Source organism: Trichomycterus rosablanca, chromosome 25 (assembly GCF_030014385.1).
Source record: "Trichomycterus rosablanca isolate fTriRos1 chromosome 25, fTriRos1.hap1, whole genome shotgun sequence".
In the NCBI taxonomy this organism is placed as follows: domain Eukaryota; kingdom Metazoa; phylum Chordata; class Actinopteri; order Siluriformes; family Trichomycteridae; genus Trichomycterus; species Trichomycterus rosablanca.
In genome coordinates, this window is record NC_086012.1 from 7,297,198 (window position 1) to 7,324,884 (window position 27,687).

The 27,687-nt window shown below is 39.6% G+C and overlaps 1 protein-coding gene across 1 annotated transcript; it reads right to left on the reverse strand.

The window, feature by feature from the left end:
* Positions 1-473: 473 nt before the first annotated feature.
* On the reverse strand, positions 474-27,659 carry map6d1 (MAP6 domain containing 1). The gene is made up of 3 exons (XM_062987986.1): positions 27,247-27,659; positions 13,538-13,766; positions 474-835 (listed from the first exon to the last, which is right to left on the reverse strand). The coding sequence occupies exons 1-3, from the start codon at positions 27,657-27,659 to the stop codon at positions 758-760; spliced, it is 720 nt and encodes a 239-aa protein (XP_062844056.1). The 3' UTR covers positions 474-757.
* Positions 27,660-27,687: the final 28 nt, after the last annotated feature.

The window sequence follows — 27,687 nt, forward strand, 5'->3', positions numbered from 1 at the left end:
TTCATCACTTCTATACAGGTGCCTTAGGCTACTAACCAGGGTCCTTACACAGTGTCGAAGACCCCACCCACTTTTTTGTCCTGTATTTTTCTACCCAGCAGAGTAGAAGCCAATTGTGCCTGCTAGAGGGCACCCAGCCGACAAGCAGCAAAGCTGAGATTGAGAACTCGGAGAGACTAGTGAAACATCCTGCTTTGCCACTTGGGTGCAAATGTATTATCTAAGCTGCTAAACTGACCACATATAGTGACAGTTTTCCAAGAATGCAGTGACACACACGTGACCTACATGTGTATGTAACTGTATTAACTTCAATTATAGATTCACTATCAGCTTGATTGAACAAACACACTCATACATACACACAGCACACTAAAAAGCAACCAGTCCACCTGTCATTGACTCCATGAAACAAAAAGCTTATTATTAAGATGAAGAAACATGCATATTTGTGTTCACCTAGCACTTCAGAAGACTCCCAGTTTAAGAAATATACATTCTCTTGCATATATTTCACTTTAAGTAGAATTAGCTCTACGTTCGTCCATCATTTATGCAAAAACAGTACTGTGGAATGGTCTGGAGAAAGTCTCAAGTCAGGTAACCTTTTTATCTTCTGTTGTTTTTAAATCTCTCAGATCTTCAGTGCTTTGCTGGGATTCCTAACAGCTCAGTTTCCTAAAAGCTCACTGAGCCATGTGCCTATAGTCACCTGTAGTGAAATCTTGTTTCCTATTTAGATTCCTGGGCAGACTGGTCATATGTTGAAGATTCTGGATTTGCTCTGGAACACGGCGGCCGCGTTGGGCGACGACTTCTTTCTCACCAGCTGTTCCTGTGAGACAAACGTAAAAGACATTAGCTTGCAGCACAATTGATGAACTGATCAGTTCTCGACTCGTAAGGAAAGACCCATATTAAGCAAAAATATCATTGGTAAAGATGGGTAATTAGTAACTGTGGCAATTACAACCTCTGCTGACCACCCTGAACGGAGTACTGGCTCTCTACGCGTGATACGCCTTGCATAGTGATGGGCAAACTACGGCCCGCGGGCCACATTATGCCCGTTAGGCTGTTCTTAATTGTTCCTAAAACCACATTCATTTCTCCTTTTCCCTGCCACACCCTGCGTTTCAGTTGACTCCGCTAGATGACGCACTCCAAACACTACCGACCTTTGCTCAGAGTCAATTACAGAGTCGATTCGCAGGCAACACCACTGTTCCCACTGAAATGGAATCAGGTAGGTAGGTAATTTTTACTTCTTAAATCACAAGTTCCACATGTCATCTATATTAGTTTAGCTCCCCTATTTCCTTCTGGCCCGGGACTTATGTCAAATGGGGTGGGAGTGGCCACAGCGACAAGAGAGTGATAAACTCCAATTGGCCACATCTGGACTGTGTGAAAAAAGGGGAAAAAATGTTCAACGGAATGTTTGTTGGAAGGGGGGGGGGTGTCATTAATACGACAGCTCGTTGGACATGATATGTTTTGTAGCTGAGTCAGTAGGTGAGACAGACAGGTTTCATGGCGTGCTGCTACAAGATCAAAAAGGGACTGTTTCAGCTTTTTTCGGCAATCTGGCAACGTGGGTGTGTAGAGTGCTGACCAGGAAAACTTGCAGCTTAGAAATATCTGGATCAATGTGGGGGAATTATTCCATTCAGGTTCTTCTACACACCCTAAAATTTATCACACACACATTTTGTATGTGTGTAGTCTTAATGTCTCTCTGTCCACACTTACAGTGCACTTTTACTCATTTTAGCTTTCACCCCTCTAGTACAGTTGAGCATCTCAGAAATGATGAAATAGAGGGAACTGAGCATGAGCTGCTGAGCAATAAGACAATAGAACCTCACTTAGGTTTCTTCTGCACACGCTCTATTTGTCTCTGATTTGCAAGGTGTGTGTGTGTGTGTGCATGTGTTTTGATGTTGGTGATCATGTACTGTAGGGCTGGGCGATATGGATCAAAAATTATATCTCGATATTTTTTTCTGAATGGCGATATACGATATATATCTCGATATTTTTTTATTCCATAAGGTAATAACAAAAAGACACTTCTGAGACAAAGCTACATGTTCCAATTTTTTTACAGGCACTTTTATTAATATTCATGCTGGGGAAGCTTCACACAAGAATTATTTTTGCTTAAAAAAAAAAAAAAAGAGCTATTCTAAGAAAAAAAAAAGTTGTTTTCTAAGGCATCTCCTGTTGTCTAACGTGAATTACAAATATATTGTCTGGCCCTTTAAGAATGTTAAGTGTACTATAGGGCGCAGGGAGCGAGTGTGTAGGGAAGATGTTGGAATGACACGGTTTCCGGCTGAGCTTGTGTGACATTAAAAGTAAAACCCCGTTAAAGTAAACCCCTCGTTAACCCCCCACCCCCCCATGATTGGACTTTATACATTATTTTATGTATATGTCGCCACAACATTAACATTTACATTAATATTTTCTTTTACTGTATAGAACTCAGTTCTGTAATACAGGCAGAACTAATCGTTCATGTTACTGTGTAACTATTACAACATTTAATGCATTTTAATCAGCGTTCTGCTTCATGCACTTTATTATTATTTAACAGCTTTATTTGCTGTTTAATTGCTGTTTGCTCCTTGTTTACTGCAGAGTTAGTTCATGCAATTTAATAATGTTTGGTTGTTTATTGGCCGACAACAAGTAATACTATAATAGAAGATAAATAAATAAATGACGTGTCGGACGTCGGGCGATCGTCCAGTATAAACTAACACAACCACGTACAACATCCAGTACAGAAATCCCCATAATGTTTGTTTTTTACAGATAGAGCAAATATATGCACATCACATATACAAACACAAGAGTCAGAACAACAGGAGACGCACCGTTACGTTATTATTACTTACTCAACACTTAATGTGAAGTAAATACGTGCATGTCAGCGTGTGCATGCGCTTGTGTTGGTTTTTGAAACGAATAACGACTCGTTTTCTTGTTTTTTAACTTTGGGATTTGAAGTGAAAAACGAATGAAGGTACACGGAGCTGGAACCTTTTATCTGGACTTGTTTTCGGCATTCTCTACAGAATACATTATTCTGCTGCTCATCTGACACTTTGAATTCGAACCATCTCCAAATAATTACAAAATTAGTCATTATTTTTCTTTTTAGTAAACAGCTCCTCTTCGATAGCTCCTGTCATGTCTTTATCCGTCTCCATGCTATCGCTGCCTGCAGGACTTACTGGTGAAGCGGTGGGGAGGGGCGAGTTGTGTTCAGTGAGGGAGAGGGGCGGGGCAGGTGAACATGTGCAGAGACAAACTGGGAGAAGAGAAAGACGAACTGTCGGATCTAACTGGAACGCAACATTTATATCGATATATGCGATATTGTCTTATCTTATATCGCGTATGAAAATATATCGATATTTTTAAAATATCGATATATCGCCCAGCCCTAATGTACTGCGTTAATGTTCTTCAAGCAGAAGAGCTTTATCGCAAAAAGTAACCTCAATAGAGCAGATTAGGAATGCTAGCGAATCTCAGCTCTGCTACCAGTTGTCTGGGCGCCCCCTAGCAGGTACAACTGGCAGTGCCTGCAGCAGGCAAAACTGGCCACTAGTCTGCTGGGTGGGAAAAGGCCAGATTAAAAAGGGGATGGAGTCTTCGACACTGTGTAAGGACCATGGATAGTAGCTCGAGGCATCTGTAAAGAAGTAAGGGAACACAGATATCAGTGCGTGACTCTCCGTGCGCAAGACTGGCCTCATGCATGAATCCACCAAAGTATGTTCGAATAAGAAAGGGTCTGTGGACTGTGCATACTTTGAGAAAAGTACAGGCAGGTTTTATTTCATCATGCCATAGATTCCAGAAAGCGCTTGATTGGGAATGGTTTTATTTTTCAGCATGATTAACAATGCCATCTTCAGGAAAGTATCCCCAAATTTCCTATACAGTGTATCACAAAAGTGAGTACACCCCTCACATTTCTGCAAATATTTCATTATATCTTTTCATGGGACAACACTGTAGACATGAAACTTGGATATAACTTAGAGTAGTCAGTGAACAGCTTGTATAGCAGTGTAGATTTACTGTCTTCTGAAAATAACTCAACACACAGCCCTTAATGTCTAAATAGCTGGCAACATAAGTGAGTACACCCCACAGTGAACATGTCCAAATTGTGCCCAAATGTGTTGTTGTCCCTCCCTGGTGTCATGTGTCAAGGTCCCAGGTGTAAATGGGGAGCAGGGCTGTTAAATTTGGTGTTTTGGGTACAATTCTCTCATACTGGCCACTGGATATTCAACATGGCACCTCATGGCAAAGAACTCTCTGAGGATGTGAGAAATAGAATTGTTGCTCTCCACAAAGATGGCCTGGGCTATAAGAAGATTGCTAACACCCTGAAACTGAGCTACAGCATGGTGGCCAAGGTCATACAGCGGTTTTCCAGGACAGGTTCCACTCGGAACATGCTTCGCCAGGGTCGACCAAAGAAGTTGAGTCCACGTGTTCGGCGTCATATCCAGAGGTTGGCTTTAAAAAATAGACACATGAGTGCTGCCAGCATTGCTGCAGAGGTTGAAGACGTGGGAGGTCAGCCTGTCAGTGCTCAGACCATACGCCGCACACTGCATCAACTCGGTCTGCATGGTCGTCATCCCAGAAGGAAGCTGACGCACAAGAAAGCCCGCAAACAGTTTGCTGAAGACAAGCAGTCCAAGAACATGGATTACTGGAATGCCCTGTGGTCTGACGAGACCAAGATAAACTTGTTTGGCTCAGATGGTGTCCAGCATGTGTGGCGGCGCCCTGGTGAGAAGTACCAAGACAACTGTATCTTGCCTACAGTCAAGCATGGTGGTGGTAGCATCATGGTCTTGGGCTGCATGAGTGTTGCTGGCACTGGGGAGCTGCAGGTCATTGAGGGAAACATGAATTCCAACATGTACTGTGACATTCTGAAACAGAGCATGATCCCCTCCCTTCGAAAACTGTTCGAAGTTTTCCAACAGGATAACGACCCCAAACACAACCTCCAAGATGACAACTGCCTTGCTGAGGAAGCTGAAGGTAAAGGTGATGGACTAAACCCAATTGAGCACCTGTGGCGCATCCTCAAGTGGAAGGTGGAGGAGTTCAAGGTGTCTAACATCCACCAGCTCCGTGATGTCATCATGGAGGAGTGGAAGAGGATTCCAGTAGCAACCTGTGCAGCTCTGGTGAATTCCATGCCCAGGAGGGTTAAGGCAGTGCTGGATAATAATGGTGGTCACACAAAATATTGACACTTTGGGCACAATTTGGACATGTTCACTGTGGGGTGTACTCACTTATGTTGCCAGCCATTTAGACATTAATGGCTGTGTGTTGAGTTATTTTCAGAAGACAGTAAATCTACACTGCTATACAAGCTGTACACTGACTACTCTAAGTTATATCCAAGTTTATAATAAAATAATAAATAATAAAATATTTGCAGAAATGTGAGGGGTGTACTCACTTTTGTGATACACTGTATATATAATGAAAATTAAACAAATGTATAATATACACCGACCAGGCATAACATTATGAGGTGAAGTGAATAACACTGATTATCTCTTTATCACGACACCTGTTAGTGGGTGGGATATATTAGGCAGCAAGTGAACATTTTATCCTCAAAGTTGATGTGTTAGAAGCAGGAAAAATGATCAAGCATAAGGATTTGAGCGAGTTTGACAAGGGCCACATTGTGATGACTAGACGACTGGGTCAGAGCATCTCCAAAACTACAGCTCTTGTGGGGTGTTCCCGGTCTGCAGTGGTCAGTATCTATCAAAAGTGGTTCAAGGAAGGAACAGTGGTAAACCGGCGACAGGGTCATGGGAAACCAAGGCTCATTGATGCTTCTGGGGAGCGAAGGCTGGCCCGTGTGGTCCGATTGCTGAAGAAGTTAATGCTGGTTCTGATAGAAAGGGGTCAGAATACACAGTGCATCACAGTTTGTTGCATTTGGGGCTGCATAGCTGCAGACCAGTCAGGGTGCCAATGCTGAACCACCGCTGAAAGCACCAACAATGGGCTTTTAAAGAATTTTTTTGTAAATTATGGTGGAAAATAAGTATTTGGTCAATAACAAAAGTTCAACTCAATACTTTGTAACATAACCTTTGTTGGCAATGACAGAGGTCAAACGTTTCCTGTAAGTCTTCACCAGGTTTGCACACACTGTAGCTGGTATTTTGGCCCATTCCTCCATGCAGATCTCCTCTAGAGCAGTGATGTTTTGGGGCTGTCGCTGGGCAACACGGACTCCACAAATTTTCTATGGGGTTGAGGTCTGGAGACTGGCTAGGCCACTCCAGGACCTTGAAATGCTTTTTACGGAGCCACTCCTTCGTTGCCTGAGCGGTGTGTTTGGGATCATTGTCATGCTGGAAGACCCAGCCACGTTCCATCTTCAATGCTCTCACTGATGGAAGGAGGTTTTGGCTTAAAATCTCACGATACATGGCCCCGTTCATTCTTCCCTTAACACGGATCAGTCGTCCTGTCCCCTTTGCAGAAAAACAGCCCCAAAGCATGATGTTTCCACCCTCATGCTTCACAGTAGGTATGGTGTTCTTGGGTTTTTCTTCTTCCTCCAAACACGACGAGTTGAGTTTTTACCAAAAAGTTCCATTTTGGTTTCATCTGACCACATGATATTCTCCCAGTCCTCTTCTGAATCATCCATATGCTCTCTGGCAAACTTCAGACGGGCCTGGACATGTACTGGCTTAAGCAAGGGGACACGCCTGGCACTGCAGGATTTGAGTCCATCTCGGCGTAGTGTGTTACTGATGGTAGCCTTTGTTACTTTGGTCCCAGCTCTCTGCAGGTCATTCATCAGGTCCCTCTGTGTAGTTCTGGGATTTTTGCTCACTGTTCTCATGATCATTTTGACCCCACGGGATGAGATCTTGACCCCAAGGGAGATTATCAGTGGTCTTGTATGTCTTCCATTTTCTTACAATTGCTCCCACAGTTGATTTATTTACACCAACCTGCTTGCCTATTGTAGATTCACTCTTCCCAGCCTGGTGCAGGTCTACAATTTTCTTCCTGGTGTCCTTCGACAGCTCTTTGGTCTTGGCCATGGTTGAGTTTGGAGTCAGACTGTTTGACCTTGTTATCTGTATAAAAGACACCTGTCCACAGCCTCAAACAGGTGCCATTAATACAGGTAACGAGTGGAGGACAGAAGAGCTTCTTAAAGAACAAGTTACAGGTCTGTGAGAGCCAGAAATCTTGCTTGTTTGTTATTGACCAAATACTTATTTTCCACCATAATTTACAAATAAATTCTTTAAAAATCCTACAATGTGATTTCCTGGATTTTTTTTTCTCATTTTGTCTCTCATAGTTGAAGTGTACCTATGATGAAAATTACAGACCTCTCTCATCTTTCTAAGTAGGAGAACCTGCACAATCAGTGGCTGACTAATATATACAGTATATATATATATATATATATATATATTTTTTTTTTTTTTTTTTTTTTTTTTTTTTGTTTGTTTAAATGCAGAGAGGTTGCCATTGTTTAAAACAGATCATATTTGGTGAAGAAATTATTGAGCTGCATCAGCATGTTGTTGCTAATTACAGATTTAAGATGTACAGTGTATCACAAAAGTAAGTACACCCCTCACATTTCTGCAGATATTTAAGTATATCTTTTCATGGGACAACACTGACAAAATGACACTTTGACACAATGAAAAGTAGTCTGTGTGCAGCTTATATAACAGTGTAAATTTATTCTTCCCTCAAAATAACTCAATATACAGCCATTCATGTCTAAACCACCGGCAACAAAAGTGAGTACACCCCTTAGTGAAAGTTCCTGAAGTGTCAATATTTTGTGTGGCCACCATTATTTCCCAGAACTGCCTTAACTCTCCTGGGCATGGAGTTTACCAGAGCTTCACAGGTTGCCACTGGAATGCTTTTCCACTCCTCCATGACGACATCACGGAGCTGGCGGATATTCGAGACTTTGCGCTCCTCCACCTTCCGCTTGAGGATGCCCCAAAGATGTTCTATTGGGTTTAGGTCTGGAGACATGCTTGGCCAGTCCATCACCTTTACCCTCAGCCTCTTCAATAAAGCAGTGGTCGTCTTAGAGGTGTGTTTGGGGTCATTATCATGCTGGAACACTGCCCTGCGACCCAGTTTCCGGAGGGAGGGGATCATGCTCTGCTTCAGTATTTCACAGTACATATTGGAGTTCATGTGTCCCTCAATGAAATGTAACTCCCCAACACCTGCTGCACTCATGCAGCCCCAGACCATGGCATTCCCACCACCATGCTTGACTGTAGGCATGACACACTTATCTTTGTACTCCTCACCTGATTGCCGCCACACATGCTTGAGACCATCTGAACCAAACAAATTAATCTTGGTCTCATCAGACCATAGGACATGGTTCCAGTAATCCATGTCCTTTGTTGACATGTCTTCAGCAAACTGTTTGCGGGCTTTCTTGTGTAGAGACTTCAGAAGAGGCTTCCTTCTGTGGTGACAGCCATGCAGATCAATTTGATGTAGTGTGCGGCGTATGGTCTGAGCACTGACAGGCTGACCCCCCACCTTTTCAATCTCTGCAGCAATGCTGACAGCACTCCTGCGCCTATCTTTCAAAGACAGCAGTTGGATGTGACGCTGAGCACGTGCACTCAGCTTCTTTGGACGACCAACGCGAGGTCTGTTCTGAGTGGACCCTGCTCTTTTAAAACGCTGGATGATCTTGGCCACTGTGCTGCAGCTCAGTTTCAGGGTGTTGGCAATCTTCTTGTAGCCTTGGCCATCTTCATGTAGCGCAACAATTCGTCTTTTAAGATCCTCAGAGAGTTCTTTGCCATGAGGTGCCATATTGGAACTTTCAGTGACCAGTATGAGAGAGTGTGAGAGCTGTACTACTAAATTGAACACACCTGCTCCCTATGCACACCTGAGACCTAGTAACACTAACAAATCACATGACATTTTGGAGGGAAAATGACAAGCAGTGCTCAATTTGGACATTTAGGGGTGTAGTCTCTTAGGGGTGTACTCACTTTTGTTGCCGGTGGTTTAGACATTAATGGCTGTATATTGAGTTATTTTGAGGGAAGAATAAATTTACACTGTTATATAAGCTGCACACAGACTACTTTTCATTGTGTGAAAGTGTCATTTTGTCAGTGTTGTCCCATGAAAAGATATACTTAAATATCTGCAGAAATGTGAGGGGTGTACTCACTTTTGTGATACACTGTATATGGTAGATAAAAAGATGTTTCCACATTTATTGCAATTAATTATTGCTCAGTAATGGAAGCCTTGTTGAAACTAACTCCCTGAATGTTCCGATCTTAATTGCTTAATGTCTCCTGTTCATCACTGAAGGGTCTCTCGGGTGAAGAGAGTGAAACTATGTGAGAGTCGAGGCAGCAGTGCGAGGCTGGATGACTCCGATGTAATTAGCGATCAATGTGCACCACTTCCTCCTCTGCTGCAACACTAACAGTGAGCTTTCACTGCGGTATTGAACACGGTTTGAGAGAAACATGACGTTAGCACAAGGTTCAACCTCTCCTCATTAATCCTTTTTATTATTTTATTTAAGCATTTTCCTCCCACTTTAGCGTAGCCATTTAGTTTTCCTCTGCCAGGGACCCCGATCACATCCAAGGAGGGTATATTCGTCTGACACATGCTTCCCCGACGCCTTCTTATTCGCCATACTTTTTTTTTTCCCCGCTAATCTAGTTGTGTCCAATTACCCTGATCGCGTCCTCTATACTGATTCGACCCTTCACCGCTGACTGAGGACGCCTCTCAACTGACATACGCCCCCTCCGGCACATACAGTCAGTACAGACTGCCTTTTTCACCTGTACGAGTCGAGTTCATACACTTGACGGGCACTGTGCATGGAGGGCCACACCCCCATCAGCATTATTCCTCGGCCCTGTGCAGGTGCCATCAGTCGGCCAGCAGGGGCCGCAGTCGCACCAGTTATGAGGACCTATGATCCGACTTTCTTACCCTCTAACCCTGAACAACAGCCAATTGTTGTTAATGCTGCCACCCAGCCCAGTCGGAAAGGCAGAGCTGAGATTCGATACGATGTATTCGAAACCCCAACTCTAGCGTACTTTACCGCTGCGCCACCTGAGCGGCTTATTCGCCCATACTTGGGTGGATTCATGTGTGAGGCCAGTCCTGCGCATGGAGAGACACGCACTGATCACCCCGTTCCTCAACTTCTGTATAGGTGCCTAACCAGGGTCCCCATACAGTGTCAAAGATCCCACTGCTTCTTAAGTCTAGTCTTTTTCCACCCAGCAGAGTAGTAGCTTAAGGCTAACTCTGTTAGCTTAATAAGCTAACACTGCAGTGGTAGACAGGGACAGCTGGTGACATATACACTGTCTAAGTTGTGCATCTAAATAATCTGCCTTCTAAAGTTCGATATCGGTAAGAATCCTCTTTACTTAGGCAGCCTAGGTAGGCAGTGAGCAGCAAGGCAGCTCACTAAGTTTTCAGATAGATCTTATTGATTAGCTTCAAACTAAGCTTGATATTAAATATTATCAGTAAGAGTAAACTGATATTCATGGGTCAGCTTCTAAACATCTATGCTCTTCACTCTCAGCAGTGGACACCAGATCCACAGCCATGTACAGTGCTTTTGCTTTGCTCTTAACACAATTTAGCTAATGCAAAAGCGCTGTATAATTAGCTAAGTCAGTGCGGTAAATCAGGAAAATCATTAGGGAAGGGTTTTCGAATCTGGGACAGTCACAGCACAGAAGCGCTTGGAAACGAGAGATCCAGAGCCGTACACATACTTCCTTCAAATGCGCTCTTATTAAACCCCTGATTAAAAAACCTAATCCTGATCCAAGATCTTGATGTTCTGTACAATTACAGGCTGATTTCAAATCTTTCTTTTGTCTCCAAGATTCTAGAAAAAGCATTTCCCAACGATTATGTTCTTATCTGCACAAAAACAGGATTGAGACCCAAACATAGTACAGAAACTGTATTAATTAGGGTAGTTAATGATTTATTAACATCCTTTGATAATGGATGCGTCTCTTTTCTTGTTCTATTAGATCGTAAGGCAGCGTTTGATACTGTCGATCATAATATTCTACTGGATAGTCTAGAACAGGGGTGACCAACACAAGATTTAGATAAATAGAGATAAATAATGTTACATGCTGAAATATATCTCTGTTTCCTACCATGGTAAATCATTGTAAATAATTTTTCTGAGGAATCATTAACATTAACATATGATCAGACTTTTCAAATATATGAATATTTATAATAATAATAATATTAATAATAATATAATTGAAGGTGAATCGTGCAACTTTATGTTATTCAGAATGTTTGTATCAAACAAGTAGCTCTTGAAGTAGCTCTCGGTCTCGAAAAGGTTGGTGACCCCTGGTCTAGATCATACAGTAGGTGTTAAAGGACTTGCACTCTCTTGGTTTAAATTCTACAAGAGCTTATATAGACACAGATATCTCTAGTGTAGGCTTAACGTTTAGTAAGAAGACGTGAGATATAAAAAGACGCTAAAAACATGACAGAACCAGATCAGAACAGCTCTGTGGTTAGCGTTATCTGCAAAACAGGAGTGTAAATGTTGCAAAATGGTATGCTCAGCTTAACAATCAAAAAGTCAAACACCATAAGTATATGGACACTTAAAATATCTAACATCGTATTTCACTATGTAAATAATAAATGCTCAGATACTACAAAAGTAAAGTATGGTGTTCCACAGGGGTCAGTATTGGGACCTTTGTTATTTAAACTATATGCTCCCATTAGGAAAAAATATTCAAAAAATATGGCCTCAATTTTCACTGCTATGCAGATGACACACTGTATATATCAGCCATACCCGATGACACTAACACAATCAGTAAGATTGAAGATTGTGTAAACGACATAAAAAGACTGAATGTCGTGTAACTTTCTTTTACTTAATTCAGATAAAACAGAGGTATTACTGGATAAACTAGAAAATACAGTAGGTGTTAAAGGACTCACTCTCTCTTGGTGTAATTCCTATTTGACTGACCGCTCTCATTTCGTTTATGTAAATAATAAATGCTCGGAAACTACAAAAGTAAAGTATGGTGTTCCACAGGGGTCAGTACTGGGACCTCTATTATTTACACTCTATATGCTACCACTAGGAGAAATTATGAATAAACATGGCATCAATTTTCACTGCTATACAGACAACACACAGCTGTATATATCAGCCAAACCCAGTGATACTAACACAATCAGTAAGATTGGGTGTCACAATAGATTCAGATCTCTCCTTTGATGCACACGTTAATAATACTGATACTAATAACTTCACACCCCTTGTGTAAACCAGTCCGTCTGGATCCAACAATCATGCCGCAGATCAGTGGTCACCTAGGTCACATCTTTCTCTATTTAAATGTACTTTGTAAACATGATCTGATCAGCCAGTTAGGTGGTGGTAACGGAATACATAAAATTACCTACACGCTGGTCAAGAGATCAGCTGGCTTCAGATCCTGTCTAAAAGAGGTCCGGTCGGGCAAAAACCAAATGATGCTGCCTGCTAACTACACACTCCGAGCACTTTATTTAACTTTGAGGTTATACAATTACTGACTGTGATCTATCAGTATTTCTGTACACTTTGTTACCCTTTGTACCTTATATATTAATTGAGTAACATGGTAATAACATAAGTGCAGCAGTGTTGTTGGGTTTATGCTGCTGACTTTATATTTTTGGTTGGAGCACTAATCACCCTCCCAGCATTACCAGTGAGGTCTTAACAACTCCCAGTTAGTGCTAAGAATGGTCTCCCAGCCAAACCTTATCTGATCGGTACGGGATCTTTTCGGGTAAAGGGGGGTGACAGAGCAACAGACGGGCTACAGTCACTAAGTGTACAGGTGTAACTAAGAAGTTGTCCCCTAAAGACTATATTATGATTGTTAAACCTGTTCAAATTTATCCATTACTGACTAAAACGGAGTAATTTTATCACCAGCATTAGCTAAATTAGTTAGCGGTTTACACTCACCGAGCACATTATTAGGTACAACTATCTGTTTTGTACTTTACTTGTTATTTATAAGCTCACTCACTATAGAGATCAACTTTGTGGGTATATACTTACTGACTGTAGCGCATCTGTTGCTCTGTCACCCCACCCCGCCTTTACACCAAAAGGACCCACACTAATCAGATGAGGTTTGGATGTGAGACAATTCTTTGTTCTTAGTAGATTAGTGCTTAAACCAAAAATATAAAGTCAGCAACATAAACCCAACAACACTGCTGCACCTAAACCAGGCGTCCACATGGCCTACAGTTCATAACAATAATAAAAATACTATAATTCATAATAAACAGACACACGTGAGCAAGTAGAAGTAACAGCATCATCTTAAAATGATCATCTATAATTCCTAGGCACTGTATCTACTCTCACCTCCGCTCTGGAACTGACCTCGACCCTGTCCGCCCGTTCCAGGTTGCTGGGCTGTGTGTGTGTTGAGTTCTCCGGGACAGTGATGTCCGTATGCCTGTTTGTGTCAGTGTTGAAGGCGGCTTGGTAGCTGGTCTCAGGAGGAGGATCGCTGGTGGTTGTACTCAGGAATGTAGGCCTTTTCTGAGCAGGTTTGGACGGCTGCACCCCTGCCCAGGGTTTATATTCCTGTCTGGATCAAGAAAAACATCAATTACAACCAGTATTGTTAAGGTGACTTAACAATGGCCAATTTGTACTGTTTGCAGTGCTGTTACTTCTGTTATTTATAATAATAATAATAAAATATGTATATTATAATATACAGTATACATACTGTATATACATCTGGTAAAGCATGATAAATCAATCTACAATCATTCTTAAAGTATAAAAAATCTATAGAAAACTGATTTTAAATTTAATAACAAGACCTATGAATAGGTCTGTCTAAACATCGAGTGACTTTTGTAAGTTAGTCTGGATAAGAGCGCCTGCTAAATGTCAAAAATGTAAATGTTGAATGTGTCCTAAAATCTGGGAATATGGCTGTTGAAATTAACCAATCACATTTAAACCCATGTTAAATAGTAGTCAATGACATCTACCATCAATTAAAGTGACTTATTAATCGTGACGTTTTCCTTAGTTGCATGTTACAGCAAACACGCTCAGGCCTAAAAAGCTGAAGATGAAGGAATTTCACATTTTAGCACAAAAATGACCCAATACACATGGCTGGATTACTGACCGGGCCAGCGCCCAGGGGCCCTTGAGGTCAGGGGGCCCCGGGGGGGGGCCCTGGCCCAAAACATTTTGCGATGCCTATCAACATTTATGATACAATATATTTTTATTTCCGAGGGCCCTCCATTTTAAGGATCCTCTGACTATCCTCTGACTATTTTGGGCCCCTTATGAAAATGGATGAGGCGTTGTGGCACTGCTCTGACTTCGACTTCTGGCTATTAGGGGTCCTAGGAAAGAGGGGGGCATATTTTTAGAGGGCCCTGGTTATGAGAGCCCCTACCAGGGGGCCCTAGAGAAGAGCAGGGCATACCATTAGAGGGCCCTTGATCACGAGGGCCCCTGCTATGGGGCCCTTGACTTCCATAGAAGTCGTTTACCATGGCTCCTTGACTTTCTAGGGACCTACAAATTGCCAGGCAAGCTACCATATTTCATAACAGACGTTTTGCCCAGGGGCCCAGACTATCCTTAATCCGTCCTTGCCAATACATACCACCAAATCAACAAAAGAATGATTACCAGCAACACGGTTGCACCTGCTACAGTGTTAGTGCTAAGAATGGTCTTCCACCCAAACCTAATCTGATCAGTGGGGGGTCCTTTTGGGAGGTGACAGAGCAACAGATGATCTGTATGGTGAGCGTAGCTATTTACAATGAAAAAATGTAAATAGTAAATAGGTGTACCTAATAAAGTGCTCCCTTAAATTAATTAATTAATTAATCCCCCCATTAAATTAAAGTGTACAGATTATAGGTCACATTCAAGGTGATGGCATTGGCTCTGTATCAAGGGTGTGTAGGCTGTATATCCACTGTATCTACTGCAAAGTTAAGGAGCAAAATAATAAACACACCTCTCACAATCTTAGCTACATGTCAGCCTTGGAATGAATAGAACCCCTGTATCACCCTTCATATATTAAGATTTTAAAGAGACATATACTGGCATCCTGGTCTCAGAGCTCATTCTCCATTAAACTACAACAGTGTGGTTTTGTACACAGACTGCATGTGCTTTACTGGTCTGCCATTAAAAATGTATAGCACATCATGAAGAGGAGAATCAGACAACAGCAACCATGGACTGCTGAGCAGCTGAAGTCTCATTTTAACCAAGAACGAGCAAAAATTCCTAAGTTGCAGGCATCAAATTCTAAATGTAATTATATTTACAAAATACAATTAAATTGTATAGTAAAATAAAGGTTTGAGAGAATTAACAAATCACACATCTAGGGCTGTCGCGGTGAAAGAATTTCCCCTTGCGATATTCAACCTGTCTCAATATCGCGGTATGCGGTAATATCGCCATTTTTTTTTGTTTTTGAAAATTACTTAATTGATCTGGATTTTAGAGCTATATAAACAAGCTTTATTGTTAGGCTATGATTCGATATATTATTGCTTTATAATGACAAAGATGAGACCAATGAAATGCGTGTTTATTGTTAAATACAGAACAGAGCAGGGATGCGCGTCTTTTCTCTATTAAAAATTTTTTAAATTTAGCTTAGGCTAGATATACACTGTGAAACGAAAAAAAAGTGTTTAGGCTAAATATTTTAAATGCACATCTAATCAAAATATGGTAAAAAAAAAAAAAAAGAATAAAGAATAAAGTCTGTAAGAGTTTAAACCTGCGTTATCATGCGCGCTAGAAGAACCAACATGTTCATCTGATGTGGTTTAGAGAGGATCTGAGTGGGGTAGCGATGTTCCCCTCGGTACTAAAACTCTCTCTGATGGGGCTCGTTACACTAATACACGTGTACTGTACCTGCATGCGACTTTACAATGCGACAAACTATCTATTTAGTAGATATAATTAACATAACAATATATACTACATTTCAAGTTATTATTCGTTTCAATACATTTTTATTCAACGAAAAAATACATTTAAATCATTCCAGCAAGCCAGCAAGAGAATATTTGCAGGCTGCAATTCCATATTAACTGTCATTAAGTGTTTTAGTACACCAAGCCTGTTTGAATATAGTCTAAATTACAAGTATTTACTGAGTGTGAACTCAATTTGATCATTAATAAACTTGCCAATAATTCCTGTTGTGATTGTTTACATTTTAAAACACAAAGCCTGACACTCGGCAGCAACGCATGCGAACAGGTGGCGGGAAAATGTCGCTCCTAGCTCATTTTCATTATGAATTTATTTAACATTTATTACGCCCGAATGTAAGCGTAAAACAAGATGGACTTTGCAACAATATAAAAAAAAAAAAGAGAAGAAAGAAAGAAAAAACGTGAACACCGCGGTGTTGCGGTTTCTTGGCATGCCCTGCGGTTGGCTGGTCTATACCGCGATATTTCAAAATTGCGGTTAGCGCGACAGCCCTACACACATCCTTGTTTCCTTGCATTTTACAAAATGTAATATGGTAATATGGTTTGTATATAAGGTTTGTATGGTTTGTATATAAGAACCAGTTCTTGATCAATAAATAACCCTGGAAAGCCAAGACAATGGGACAAAAAACATCAATTTAGAAGCTCTACCCAGCAAATGTTTGTTGTAATGATTGTATACATCAGACAAAATGTTTTTTAAATGTGATACACAACACTACAGTTTCTTTACTTGTATTTACATTTTTACCTTACAGTCTTGGGTATTGCTATACATTGTCATTCCTGTATTTAAGTCATTCAGTCAGTATATGTTTAATAGAAATAGGTATTTGGCAGATGTAACAGAGTAGGGTAGTTTCCCCCCTTACAAAATATGAGTGTGTTAAATGTGTGTGACACTATGGTTTCAATCAAAATGGCAATTTTTTCAAATATATGCAGTGGTACGCATTCCATGTTTAGTTAAAACGTCATCTACAAGAAACAAAGTTCTGTATATTAAAAAGCACCAATGCAACTATTTTATTATCTTATTAATTGTTATTAGAATTTTATATTATTATATTTCATATTATTATAAATCTTATTGGAATTCATTATTAATACAATAAAATTTATGCAGAATTAATGTTTTAAATAAATTTAACACAGAGAATATATTGTGTTTTTTTTCACTGTATTAGTATGTGTATTGTATTGTGTGCCGACTATGTCTAAGGGGGGGACAGCCGAAGGGGTTCCTCAATGCTGCTACAGTTACGACCTCTGCTTGCTGGTTGGTTGGTCTTTGTGTGTGATACTGATCTCCCTGTGTGAACCCGCCATGTACAGGTTAAAAGAAGCGGTTGGCTACTGCACAAGTGTCAGAGGGTTATGTATGGTTATGTATGGTTATGTAACGTGTGTTAGGTATGGCCCTCATCGGGAACTACAGGAGATACAACTGGGTACATGGATATGACTAAATTGTGAAAAAATTTAAAATGCATGAACAAAACTTTTTTTTTATAATTTATCGCAACAATTTCTTGGTTTATTTTGATCCAGTAGGTAAAAAAGAACAGGAGTAGATGAATTGCTAGATCAGGGGTGCACAACTTCTTTTTACCAAGGGCCGATTTCACATAAACACCTAAACCAGAGGGCCACAAATTTTATTTTTACAGACCTGTCCACGTGAATTTGTAATACAGTTCAGGCTGTAAAAAAATCTCGATTATTTTCAAATGTATTATCGATTCACGATTAGATTTTTTTTTTTGTATAATGCAATTGAAAAATTTTTATTTAAAAGACTGCAGAAGTGCAAGAATAGTAACAGCACCACCTATAATTATCCTTTCAAGGAACTCAAACTTTATAACAATAACAATATAATAATAATTAACAATAATTTAAACAAAATCGAAATCTTAATTAGCTATATCCTTTATATAAAAAACTCACAAACAATTCACTTTAAATAATGTGCAGCATAAGAAAAGTGCAAAACCACAAAAAGTTCTTTACAGGTTTTTTAAAAGGAACACGAGCCTGTTTACTGTTTCCACCATATAAGAGTCTGTATCAGTATCTACACTGGGGGACATCGAATAAGCACTCAGCTCAGCTTTGATTTTGTCCTCTTGTGACTGTGGGGTGGATGGAGGGGGCACGTTCTGCTTCTAACCATATGGACTACAACTCCCATGCTCCCCCGGACTGTCACGTGACTATCACATGTCCCCGGTCAGCCAATCCTGATCGCGCTCACTGTCTCCGGAGTTTTGATTCAGTTTAGCTGTGTTCAGTTCCATGAATCTTATTTAAACTCTTCTGTTTTAGTCTCGTTGTGAAGTTTTGTCGATTGTGTTTGTGTCCTTATTTCTGAATCTAACCGTTACCGTGTATGATCCTTGTTGTCTTCCGTTTGCTGCCTGTCTGTTTAACTTCTGTTTTTGGGCTCTACCTGGATTTGTACACTGTTTTTGCCCATTTGATATTAAACTTTCCTTGATTTATATTCCGTGAGCGTCTGGTCAGTTTCTGGGGGGGAGGGGGGGGGGGGGGTGCTCCGTGCTGTGTGACACAGCGCAGCGCTACTCTTACAGACAGAGAGACTTTGATGAATCCGCGTGCGCAGCAGTCAGTGCGTGCGGGAGAGAAAAAAAGCTTGAGTATCGATCTTTTTACACGAGTATTGCTCAATATCAATACCAGCGTTGGTATCGATATTATCGATATTTGGATCGATCCGCCCACCTCTAGGAGATACTGCAGCGTCTTTCTGACACCAACTTATTAATGTGGTCGCAAGCACAGCAGACATGAGAAAATACCTGTATGTCCATTCAGGGTTAAATTTTATATGCTCGAGATCCATTTTTCTTTTTTTACTCGTACTTGGTTTGGACAAACACATGGTACCGCTGAAGTAACTTGTATTTACATAATTTACTTTTCAATCACAATTTCATGGAATTACCCGGTGAATTTAAAGTGACAGTATCATTTATTTAAAAATACATCAGCACTTCATTTGGCGGGCCGGATCCAGAGTTTTGCCAGGCCGGATCTGGCCCGTGGGCCGTATGTTGTGCATACCTGTGCTAGATTGTGTCATGTGATAATAGTTATACGTAACAGTTTAATGCAGATTATTGTTTCATTTTTGGCTAGCTAAAACATCCTCTGTAATAAATGTTTAAATTATTTAAATAGATACAGTGCTGGTAACAGAAAATCATTGAGAGGAACAAGACTTTAATAATAATAATAATAATAATAATTATTATTATTATTATTATTATTAATAATAATAATAATAATAATAATAATAATAATAATAATAACAATAATAATAATAATAATAATAATAGAAACACCCAGTGTTAGTTTTATTTCAAACTACCAAAGGTGTGTATCATAATGTCTTATTCTCAGGAATGCAATCAGCATTCATTCTATTTTTTCTATTCTATTCTATGTTGTGATGTATATTGCACTGCTTTATGGATTAAAAGACAAAGCAGGGATTGCGGCAGATTTATGGCCACAGTTTAGTAGTGGATTAAACAAGCATTAATTTATCAGCTTTTCTACATGTTTAGGCCTACAGTCAATGCCAGTGTTTTATTCCTGACTGGATAATACTAGTTTGTTCAAACACTAGTTTATTTTTTTGGAAAATATAACAATTTGCTGGGTCAAAAATACTTATACAGTAACTTGTGTAGATTTTTGCAAAGCAGCAGTGCCCCAAGATCATCTGTAAAATCTACTGTTAGCAAGTACAACATTTAACAGCCAATAACCCAAACTGTTACCAAATGCAGAAATAAATCTTGTATATATAGACAGATGTAATGGTCATAGGCTTTGAGAGTGCCATGTAAAAACAAGAAGAACTGTTTAAAAATCAGCATTTTGGCATCACATAGTCAAAGAACTAGCCTTTTGGAGGAGTTTCTTGTGGTCAGGTAATAAAAGCATTGAGTTATTTGGCCACAATAAACAGTTATACCTTTTGAGGAAAAAATGTGGAACACTTAAACCCAACAACATTGCACCAACCAAGCAAGCCAGTTGATAGTAGTATAGTGCTATTAAACTGTTAATAATAATAATGATAATAACAATAATAACCAACCAGGTCAGTTGATGGTAGTACAGTGCTATTAAGCTGTTTAATATTAATAATGATAATAACAATAATAACCAACCAGGCCAGTTGATGGTAGTACAGTGCTATTAAGCTGTTTAATATTAATAATGATAATAATAATGATAACCAACCAGGCCAGTTGATGGTAGTACAGTGCTATTAAGCTGTTTAATATTAATAATGATAATAACAATAATAACCAACCAGGCCAGTTGATGGTAGTACAGTGCTATTAAGCTGTTTAATATTAATAATGATAATAATAATGATAACCAACCAGGCCAGTTGATGGTAGTACAGTGCTATTAAGCTGTTTAATATTAATAATGATAATAATAATGATAACCAACCAGGCCAGTTGATGGTAGTACAGTGCTATTAAGCTGTTTAATATTAATAATGATAATAATAATGATAACCAACCAGGTCAGTTGATGGTAGTACAGTGCTATTAAGCTGTTTAATATTAATAATGATAATAACAATAATAACCAACCAGGCCAGTTGATGGTAGTACAGTGCTATTAAGCTGTTTAATATTAATAATGATAATAATAATGATAACCAACCAGGCCAGTTGATGGTAGTACAGTGCTATTAAGCTGTTTAATATTAATAATGATAATAATAATGATAACCAACCAGGCCAGTTGATGGTAGTACAGTGCTATTAAGCTGTTTAATATTAATAATGATAATAATAATGATAACCAACCAGGTCAGTTGATGGTAGTACAGTGCTATTAAGCTGTTTAATATTAATAATGATAATAATAATGATAACCAGCCAGGCCAGTTGATGGTAGTACAGTGCTATTAAGCTGTTTAATATTAATAATGATAATAATAATAATAATAACCAACCAGGCCAGTTGATAGTAGTACAGTGCTATTAAGCTGTTTAATATTAATAATGACAATAATAATAATAATAACCAACCAGGCCAGTTGATAGTAGTACAGTGCTATTAAGCTGTTTAATATTAATAATGATAATAATAATAATAATAACCAACCAGGCCAGTTGATAGTAGTACAGTGCTATTAAGCTGTTTAATATTAATAATGATAATAATAATAATAATAACCAACCAGGCCAGTTGATAGTAGTACAGTGCTATTAAGCTGTTTAATATTAATAATGATAATAATAATGATAACCAACCAGGCCAGTTGACAGTAGTACAATGCTATAAAGCTGTTTAATATTAATAATGATAATAATAATAATAACCAACCAGGCCAGGTGATGGTAGTACAGTGTTATTAAGCTGTTTAATAATAATAATAATAACCAACCGAGCCAGTTGATAGTAGTAGTGTTATTAAGCTGTTTAATAATAATAATAATAATAACAATAACCAACCAAGCCAGTTATTAAGCTGTTTAATAATAATAATAATAATAATAACCAACCAAGCCAGTTGATAGTAGTACAGTGCTATTAAACTGTTTAATAATAATAATAATAATAATAACCAACAAAGCCAGTTGATAGTAGTACAGTGCTATTAAACTGTTAATAATAATAATAATAATAATAATAATAATAATAATAATAATAATAATAATAACCAACCAAGCCAGTTGGTAGTAGTACAGTGCTATTAAGCTGTTTAATAATAATAATAATAATAATAATAACCAACCAAGCCAGTTGATAGTAGTACAGTGCTATTAAACTGTTTAATAATAATAATAATAATAACCAACAAAGCCAGTTGATAGTAGTACAGTGCTATTAAACTGTTAATAATAATAATAATAATAATAATAATAATAATAATAATAATAATAACCAACCAAGCCAGTTGGTAGTAGTACAGTGCTATTAAACTGTTTAATAATAATAATAATAATAATAACCAACAAAGCCAGTTGATAGTAGTACAGTGCTATTAAACTGTTTAACATTAATAATAATAATAACCAACCGGAGGCACGGTGGCTCAGTATGTAACACAGCAAGAAGGTCCTGGGTTCGATCCCCAGGCGGGGCGGTCCGGGTCCTTTCTGTGCGGAGTTTGCATGTTCTCCCTGTGTCTGCGTGGGTTTCCTCTGGGAGCTCCGGTTTCCTCCCACAGTCCAAAAACATGCAGTCAGGTTAATTGGAGACACTGAATTGCCCTATAAGTGAATGGGTGTGTGTATGTGTGTCTGCCCTGCAATGGACTGGCGTCCCGTCCAGGGTGTTACTGTGTGCCTTGCGCCCATTGGCTCCAGCACCTCCCCACGACCCTAATTGGGTAAGCGAATAAGAAAATGAATAATTGAATGAATGCAGTGGGCGGTGATTGGTCGTTATGCAAATCAACTGCATATAAGGTTGGGGTATTCAACACCAGCTCAGACTGAAGAAGTCATTCGGATTGAGTGACGAAACGTATCTCTACAACAAACTTATGTCCAGATGAACTGATTCAACTTTGTGGAATTGAATGAATAACCAACCAAGCCAGTTGATAGTAGTACAGTACTTTTAAACTGTGTAATAATGATAATAATAATCATAATGTGCAGTTATCTTTTATGAAAAAGAGTCAGACATTTTGGAATATTTTGAACACCCAGTGTTAGTTTTATATCAAACTACCAGACATGCTACAAAGTTGCACCATTACCCAGTTTACACTTGACAATAGCCTACTTTAAATCTCAAGAGGAACAGAGGAAGGCAGATTGGTTCATACCACTCAGCTGAGAGCTGAACTATATGCACACAACCTTGACTCTGACTACATAATGGATACACTAGCACAAAAGCTAAAAGCCAAAATGCTGCAGTTGTTTGGTATTCAGACAGTGAGCCAAATAGGGTTTTATCAGAAGTGTCTGTAAGCAGGGTGGCAACAGCTAAAAGAAATAATCTGTCTGTGTATCAGTTTGGGTGTGGCAGTATCAGTGAGATGACTTTTGATGGGAGTGTAGGACTGAATCTTCTCCCCTCTCATGCTTTCCTATGACAAATTAAAAGCAGTCCTGCATAAAGGCCTGTAAGTTATATTAGACACATAACCTGCCTACCTAGGGTTTCTAGGTTACGCAATGTAAACCTCAGCGACAGTGCTACCCACTGAGCCACCATGCCATACCCAGTCTCCATATGTGAATTTATAGTTGTAGCCTAGCGGTTAAGGTATTGGACTGGTAATCAGAAGGTCACTGGTTCAAGCCCCACCACCTGGCTGCCACTGTTGGGTCCTTGAGCAAAGTGATTAACCTCGCTTTGGATAAAAGTGTCCGCTAAATACCGTAAATTTAAATGTAAGTCTTGTAAATGCACAGCTATAAACTACTGTATTGCAACTAAGGGTGCTAAGAATTAACCGGTTAACTAATAACCAACAAAGAAGTCATAATTAATTAATTAATGCCAACAGCTATAAATGTAATTTCAATTCCTTTTCACGCTCGATTTGAACTGAAAGCTCAGCTACTTTAAAAGTTCAGGCTGCTGATTTGAGACGTACCCACACCCTCTCTTAGTGCAAACTCAATTAAAGAAAGCTCTGTCACTCTAATCCAAACAGAAAACCATTTAAAATTTATTTATATTATTCATTCATTCAGTCACTGTCTGTTTTACCATCGCTTTATACTGGTCAGGGTTGTGGTTGGACTAATTCATTGAGCAAAGGCAGGAAACAACCCAGACAGGTTGCCAGTCCATCACAGGACAGACACACACACACATTCACACAAACACTCATATTAATGGCAATTTCTAGTAGCTCCAAATGACCTAACTGAATGTCTTTGGACCTGTCAGAGGTAACCAGAGCACCCCGAGGAAACCCATGAATGTGGGCATTCAATTTTTTTATTATTTGTTCTATGTTGTGATTTATATTGCACTGCTTTATGGATTAAAAGACAAAGCAGGGATTGCAGCAGGTTTATAGCCAGAGTTTAGTGGGGGATTAAACAAGCATTAATTTATGAGCTTTTCTACATTTATAGGCCTACAGTAAATGCCAGTGTTTTATTTCTGATGGGATTATACTAGTATGTTCAAAATTAATAGAATTCCTTTCTTAAATTGTTGTTTTTTGGAAAATATAATACATACATACATACAGTAACTTTACTACAGTAAAATTGGTGGTGTAATTTTTTGGAAAGCAGCAGTGTCCCAAGATCATCTGTACAAACAACTGTTAGCAAGTACAACATATTTTTAACTGCCAAAAATCCAAACTGCTACCAAATGCAAAAAAAACCATTTGTATATATGGAAAGATTTAATCCAAGAATCACCAATAAACAGAACTGCAATGATTTAGAAGCTGCTGGAACACAAATATCTTTGTCTACAGACTAGCAACATTTAAATGGCCATAGGTTTTGAGAGTGTCATGTAAAAAAAAATACTTTGTTCTAAAAGCAGCATTTTGGCATCACTCAATCAAAGAAATAGCCTTTTGGAGGATTAGTGGTCAGGTAATACAAGCATTGAGTTATTTGGCCACAGTAAACAATTATACACTTTAAAAAAGACAATACTGTACCAACCAACCAAGCCAGCTGATGGATGTACAGTGCTATGTAACTGTTTTGCTGCAAGTGGAACTGATACATTGCAGAAAGTGGACAGCATAATGAAGTACAATATTACCTTAAAACCACAGGCCATCTGCCAGTAGGTTAAATCTTGGCCGTAGCTGAGCTCCGAGAGGACAATGACCCAAAACATATATCAAAACTGCTTTAAAAAGATTAAGCCTTGTCTTTAGCCAAATCATGACCTCCACTCTGTACTAAAAAGTCAATTTCACAGATTCTGCAAAGTAAAGAGGTCAGAAAATGGTCAAAAGAATTGTCCCAGAAGCTTGATGATGGATATCAAAGTGGCTGATCGAAGTAAAAAGAGCTAAGGAACCTACACTACCAGGTACATGGCCCACCACCCAAAAATATGCATACCAATGCCCATTTTCATAGTCAGAGATATAGTAAATATATACAATGGGCTAATGATAATTGTACAAATTATGAATGCCATAAATATGGACATTAAAAAGACTTGAGTGACTAAGATAAGAGCCAATGGCAGCAAAACAGCAGCCTAAAAAAGAAACAAGCCACATACTGCTGACAGGTTGCTGCATGGCCAAAACCAATTAATGTCAGAGGACAAGATGGCTAGAGCAAACAGAACGGCTAATGTGGCTCAAATTGCAGATCATTTTAATACCGGTGATGAGGTGCATGTGATACAACACACAGTGTGTTAAACCCTTCTGTTTTTGGGGCTGCGCAGGTCAGTCAAAGTACCTTTGCTAACTCCTGTCCACCATCAAAAGCACCTACAATTGTTATTTCTCTAATATAGTGGATTTTTCTTTCTGCCCTCAGAACACATTTCTGTAAGTAAAACTTCCATCTGCCCCCAGCAAAGGGTATGCAGGCATCAGAACTGGACATTGGAGCAATGAAAGTATGACAAATCCTGTCTTTCTCCAAGATCACGTGGACGGCTAGGCACACGTGCATTGCAAATCCACTGAAAGATTTGTGTTTCAATCATTTAGTCACAGAAAAAGCACTGCAGAAATAATTATCCCAAGACTGCCATGACATAAACTATATGTATAAAGGTATGTGGACACCTGATCATGACAATTACAATACCATCAGCATTATTATTATATTATGAAGCCCTGCTCTATATAACATTTTGGTCAAAATAGCAAAAGAGTAAGTATGGGAACTGATATTGATTGAGATAGCCTGGCCCACAGTTGACATTCCTATTCAAGCCAGATGTGTTCAGTTGAGTTGAGATCAGGGCTGTGTGTAGGCCACTGGAGTTTATCCTCCTTACAAGGCTTGTCAAACCATGTCTTTGTGGATTTCTCCCACAGTCATACTGGAGCAGAAAATAGCCTTACACAAGTGTTGCCAGAAAATCAGAAGCAAATCTAATTTAATTTATATAACTGATTATACATCTGTTAGGGTAAAACGCTTAACCTGAATATTTAGAAGGAGTGTAAATCCTTAAAACCTAAACAGGTGTATCTCAGTGTTCTACAATTGGCAACTGTTACTAGATTTATCATTAATTATATGCTGGTAATTAAAACACATTAATAAGGTGGTCACAGTGTTCCGCACAGTGTTGCAATCACTGTCGAACACAACCTACGGTTTATCACTTAATTGAATACTGTCATTAAAACACACAACCCGGGGCGGCACGGTGGCTTAGTGGGTAGCACTGTCGCCTCACAACAAGAAGGTCCTGGGTTCGATCCCCAGGTGGAACGGTCCGGGTCCTTTCTGTGCGGAGTTTGCATGTTCTCCCCGTGTCCCCGTGGGTTTCCTCCGGGTGCTCCGGTTTCCTCCCACAGTCCAAAGATGTGCCACCAGGCTAATTGGAAACACTGAATTGTCCTATAGATACCTAGCCGCTAGTGCATTGTAGTGCCGGTCCCAAGCCCGGATAAAATAGGGAGGGTCGTGTCAGGAAGGGCATCCGGGCGTAAAAACTGTGCCAAATCGACCCCGCAACAGAACGGGACAAAGGCCAAGGAAAAGAAGAAGATTAAAACGAACAACCCACTCTTTCTAACTGCTATTCTGACCGTATAATGTGAGTAAGTACAGTAAAAGTGTCTGCGCCATAAAAATACAACATTATAACGTACAGTAAGGATGATCTGCGCTGTACGGATTGCTGTTAACACTATCAGTGTTCCGCACGGAGAAACATGTCTGCGAATTTTGGTTTCTTGTTTTTATAATGCTGGTCGAAATTGAACAAATAAAAAGTAAAAATGTAGGCAAGACCCTGCCTTAGCGATTGAGACTGTTAGGTTAGTTGCAGCGTCGTTAGACTGTTGTTTAATTTCTAATAAGTGTGCCAGATGGAAAAATGTACGGAGCACCGTGATCGGCTCTGTACCTGTACAAGCTAGTAGTGTTGGCAGTTTCCACCACCGACGAGTTGTTCACCCGGCTGCTTTTCCCGCTTGCGTTACTAATCCACGGATGGTTCTCTTTTTTGGGAATGGGCCAGGCTTTGTAGTCCTGTTTGTACTGGGTCACACCAGGGAACGGGGCGTCCTGCCGGGCTTTGTAAGTCTGCTCGGTGCACCTGCGACTCGCTCGCCTGCCTCCGGTATTGTGGCGCTCCGCCGTACCCCGATTAGTCCCGGTTGCTCTTTCAGCACCGACGTGTCCACTCACAGAACCGATCGTTCGATCACCTGTGTCCGAATAGTTCTGGATGGTCAGCGGAACCGACAGATCTGATTTGTCGAACTGGTTCCAGAAGCGCGCCAGACAGCACACCCTGCTGATGCACGGCCACGCCATGTCAGGAGGCAAATGAAACAAGAAGCAA

What these genes read in the sequence shown, in the direction of transcription:
- map6d1 (XM_062987986.1), bottom strand. Translation starts at nt 27,659, where the DNA reads ATGGCGTGGCCGTGCATCAGCAGGGTGTGCTGTCTGGCGCGCTTCTGG. An exon ending in AACACTACTAGCTTGTACAG is followed by an intron (nt 13,767 to 27,246) that starts GTACAGAGCCGA and finishes TTCTTGATCCAG; the next exon opens with ACAGGAATATAAACCCTGGG. An exon ending in AGGTCAGTTCCAGAGCGGAG is followed by an intron (nt 836 to 13,537) that starts GTGAGAGTAGAT and finishes TTTGTCTCACAG; the next exon opens with GAACAGCTGGTGAGAAAGAA.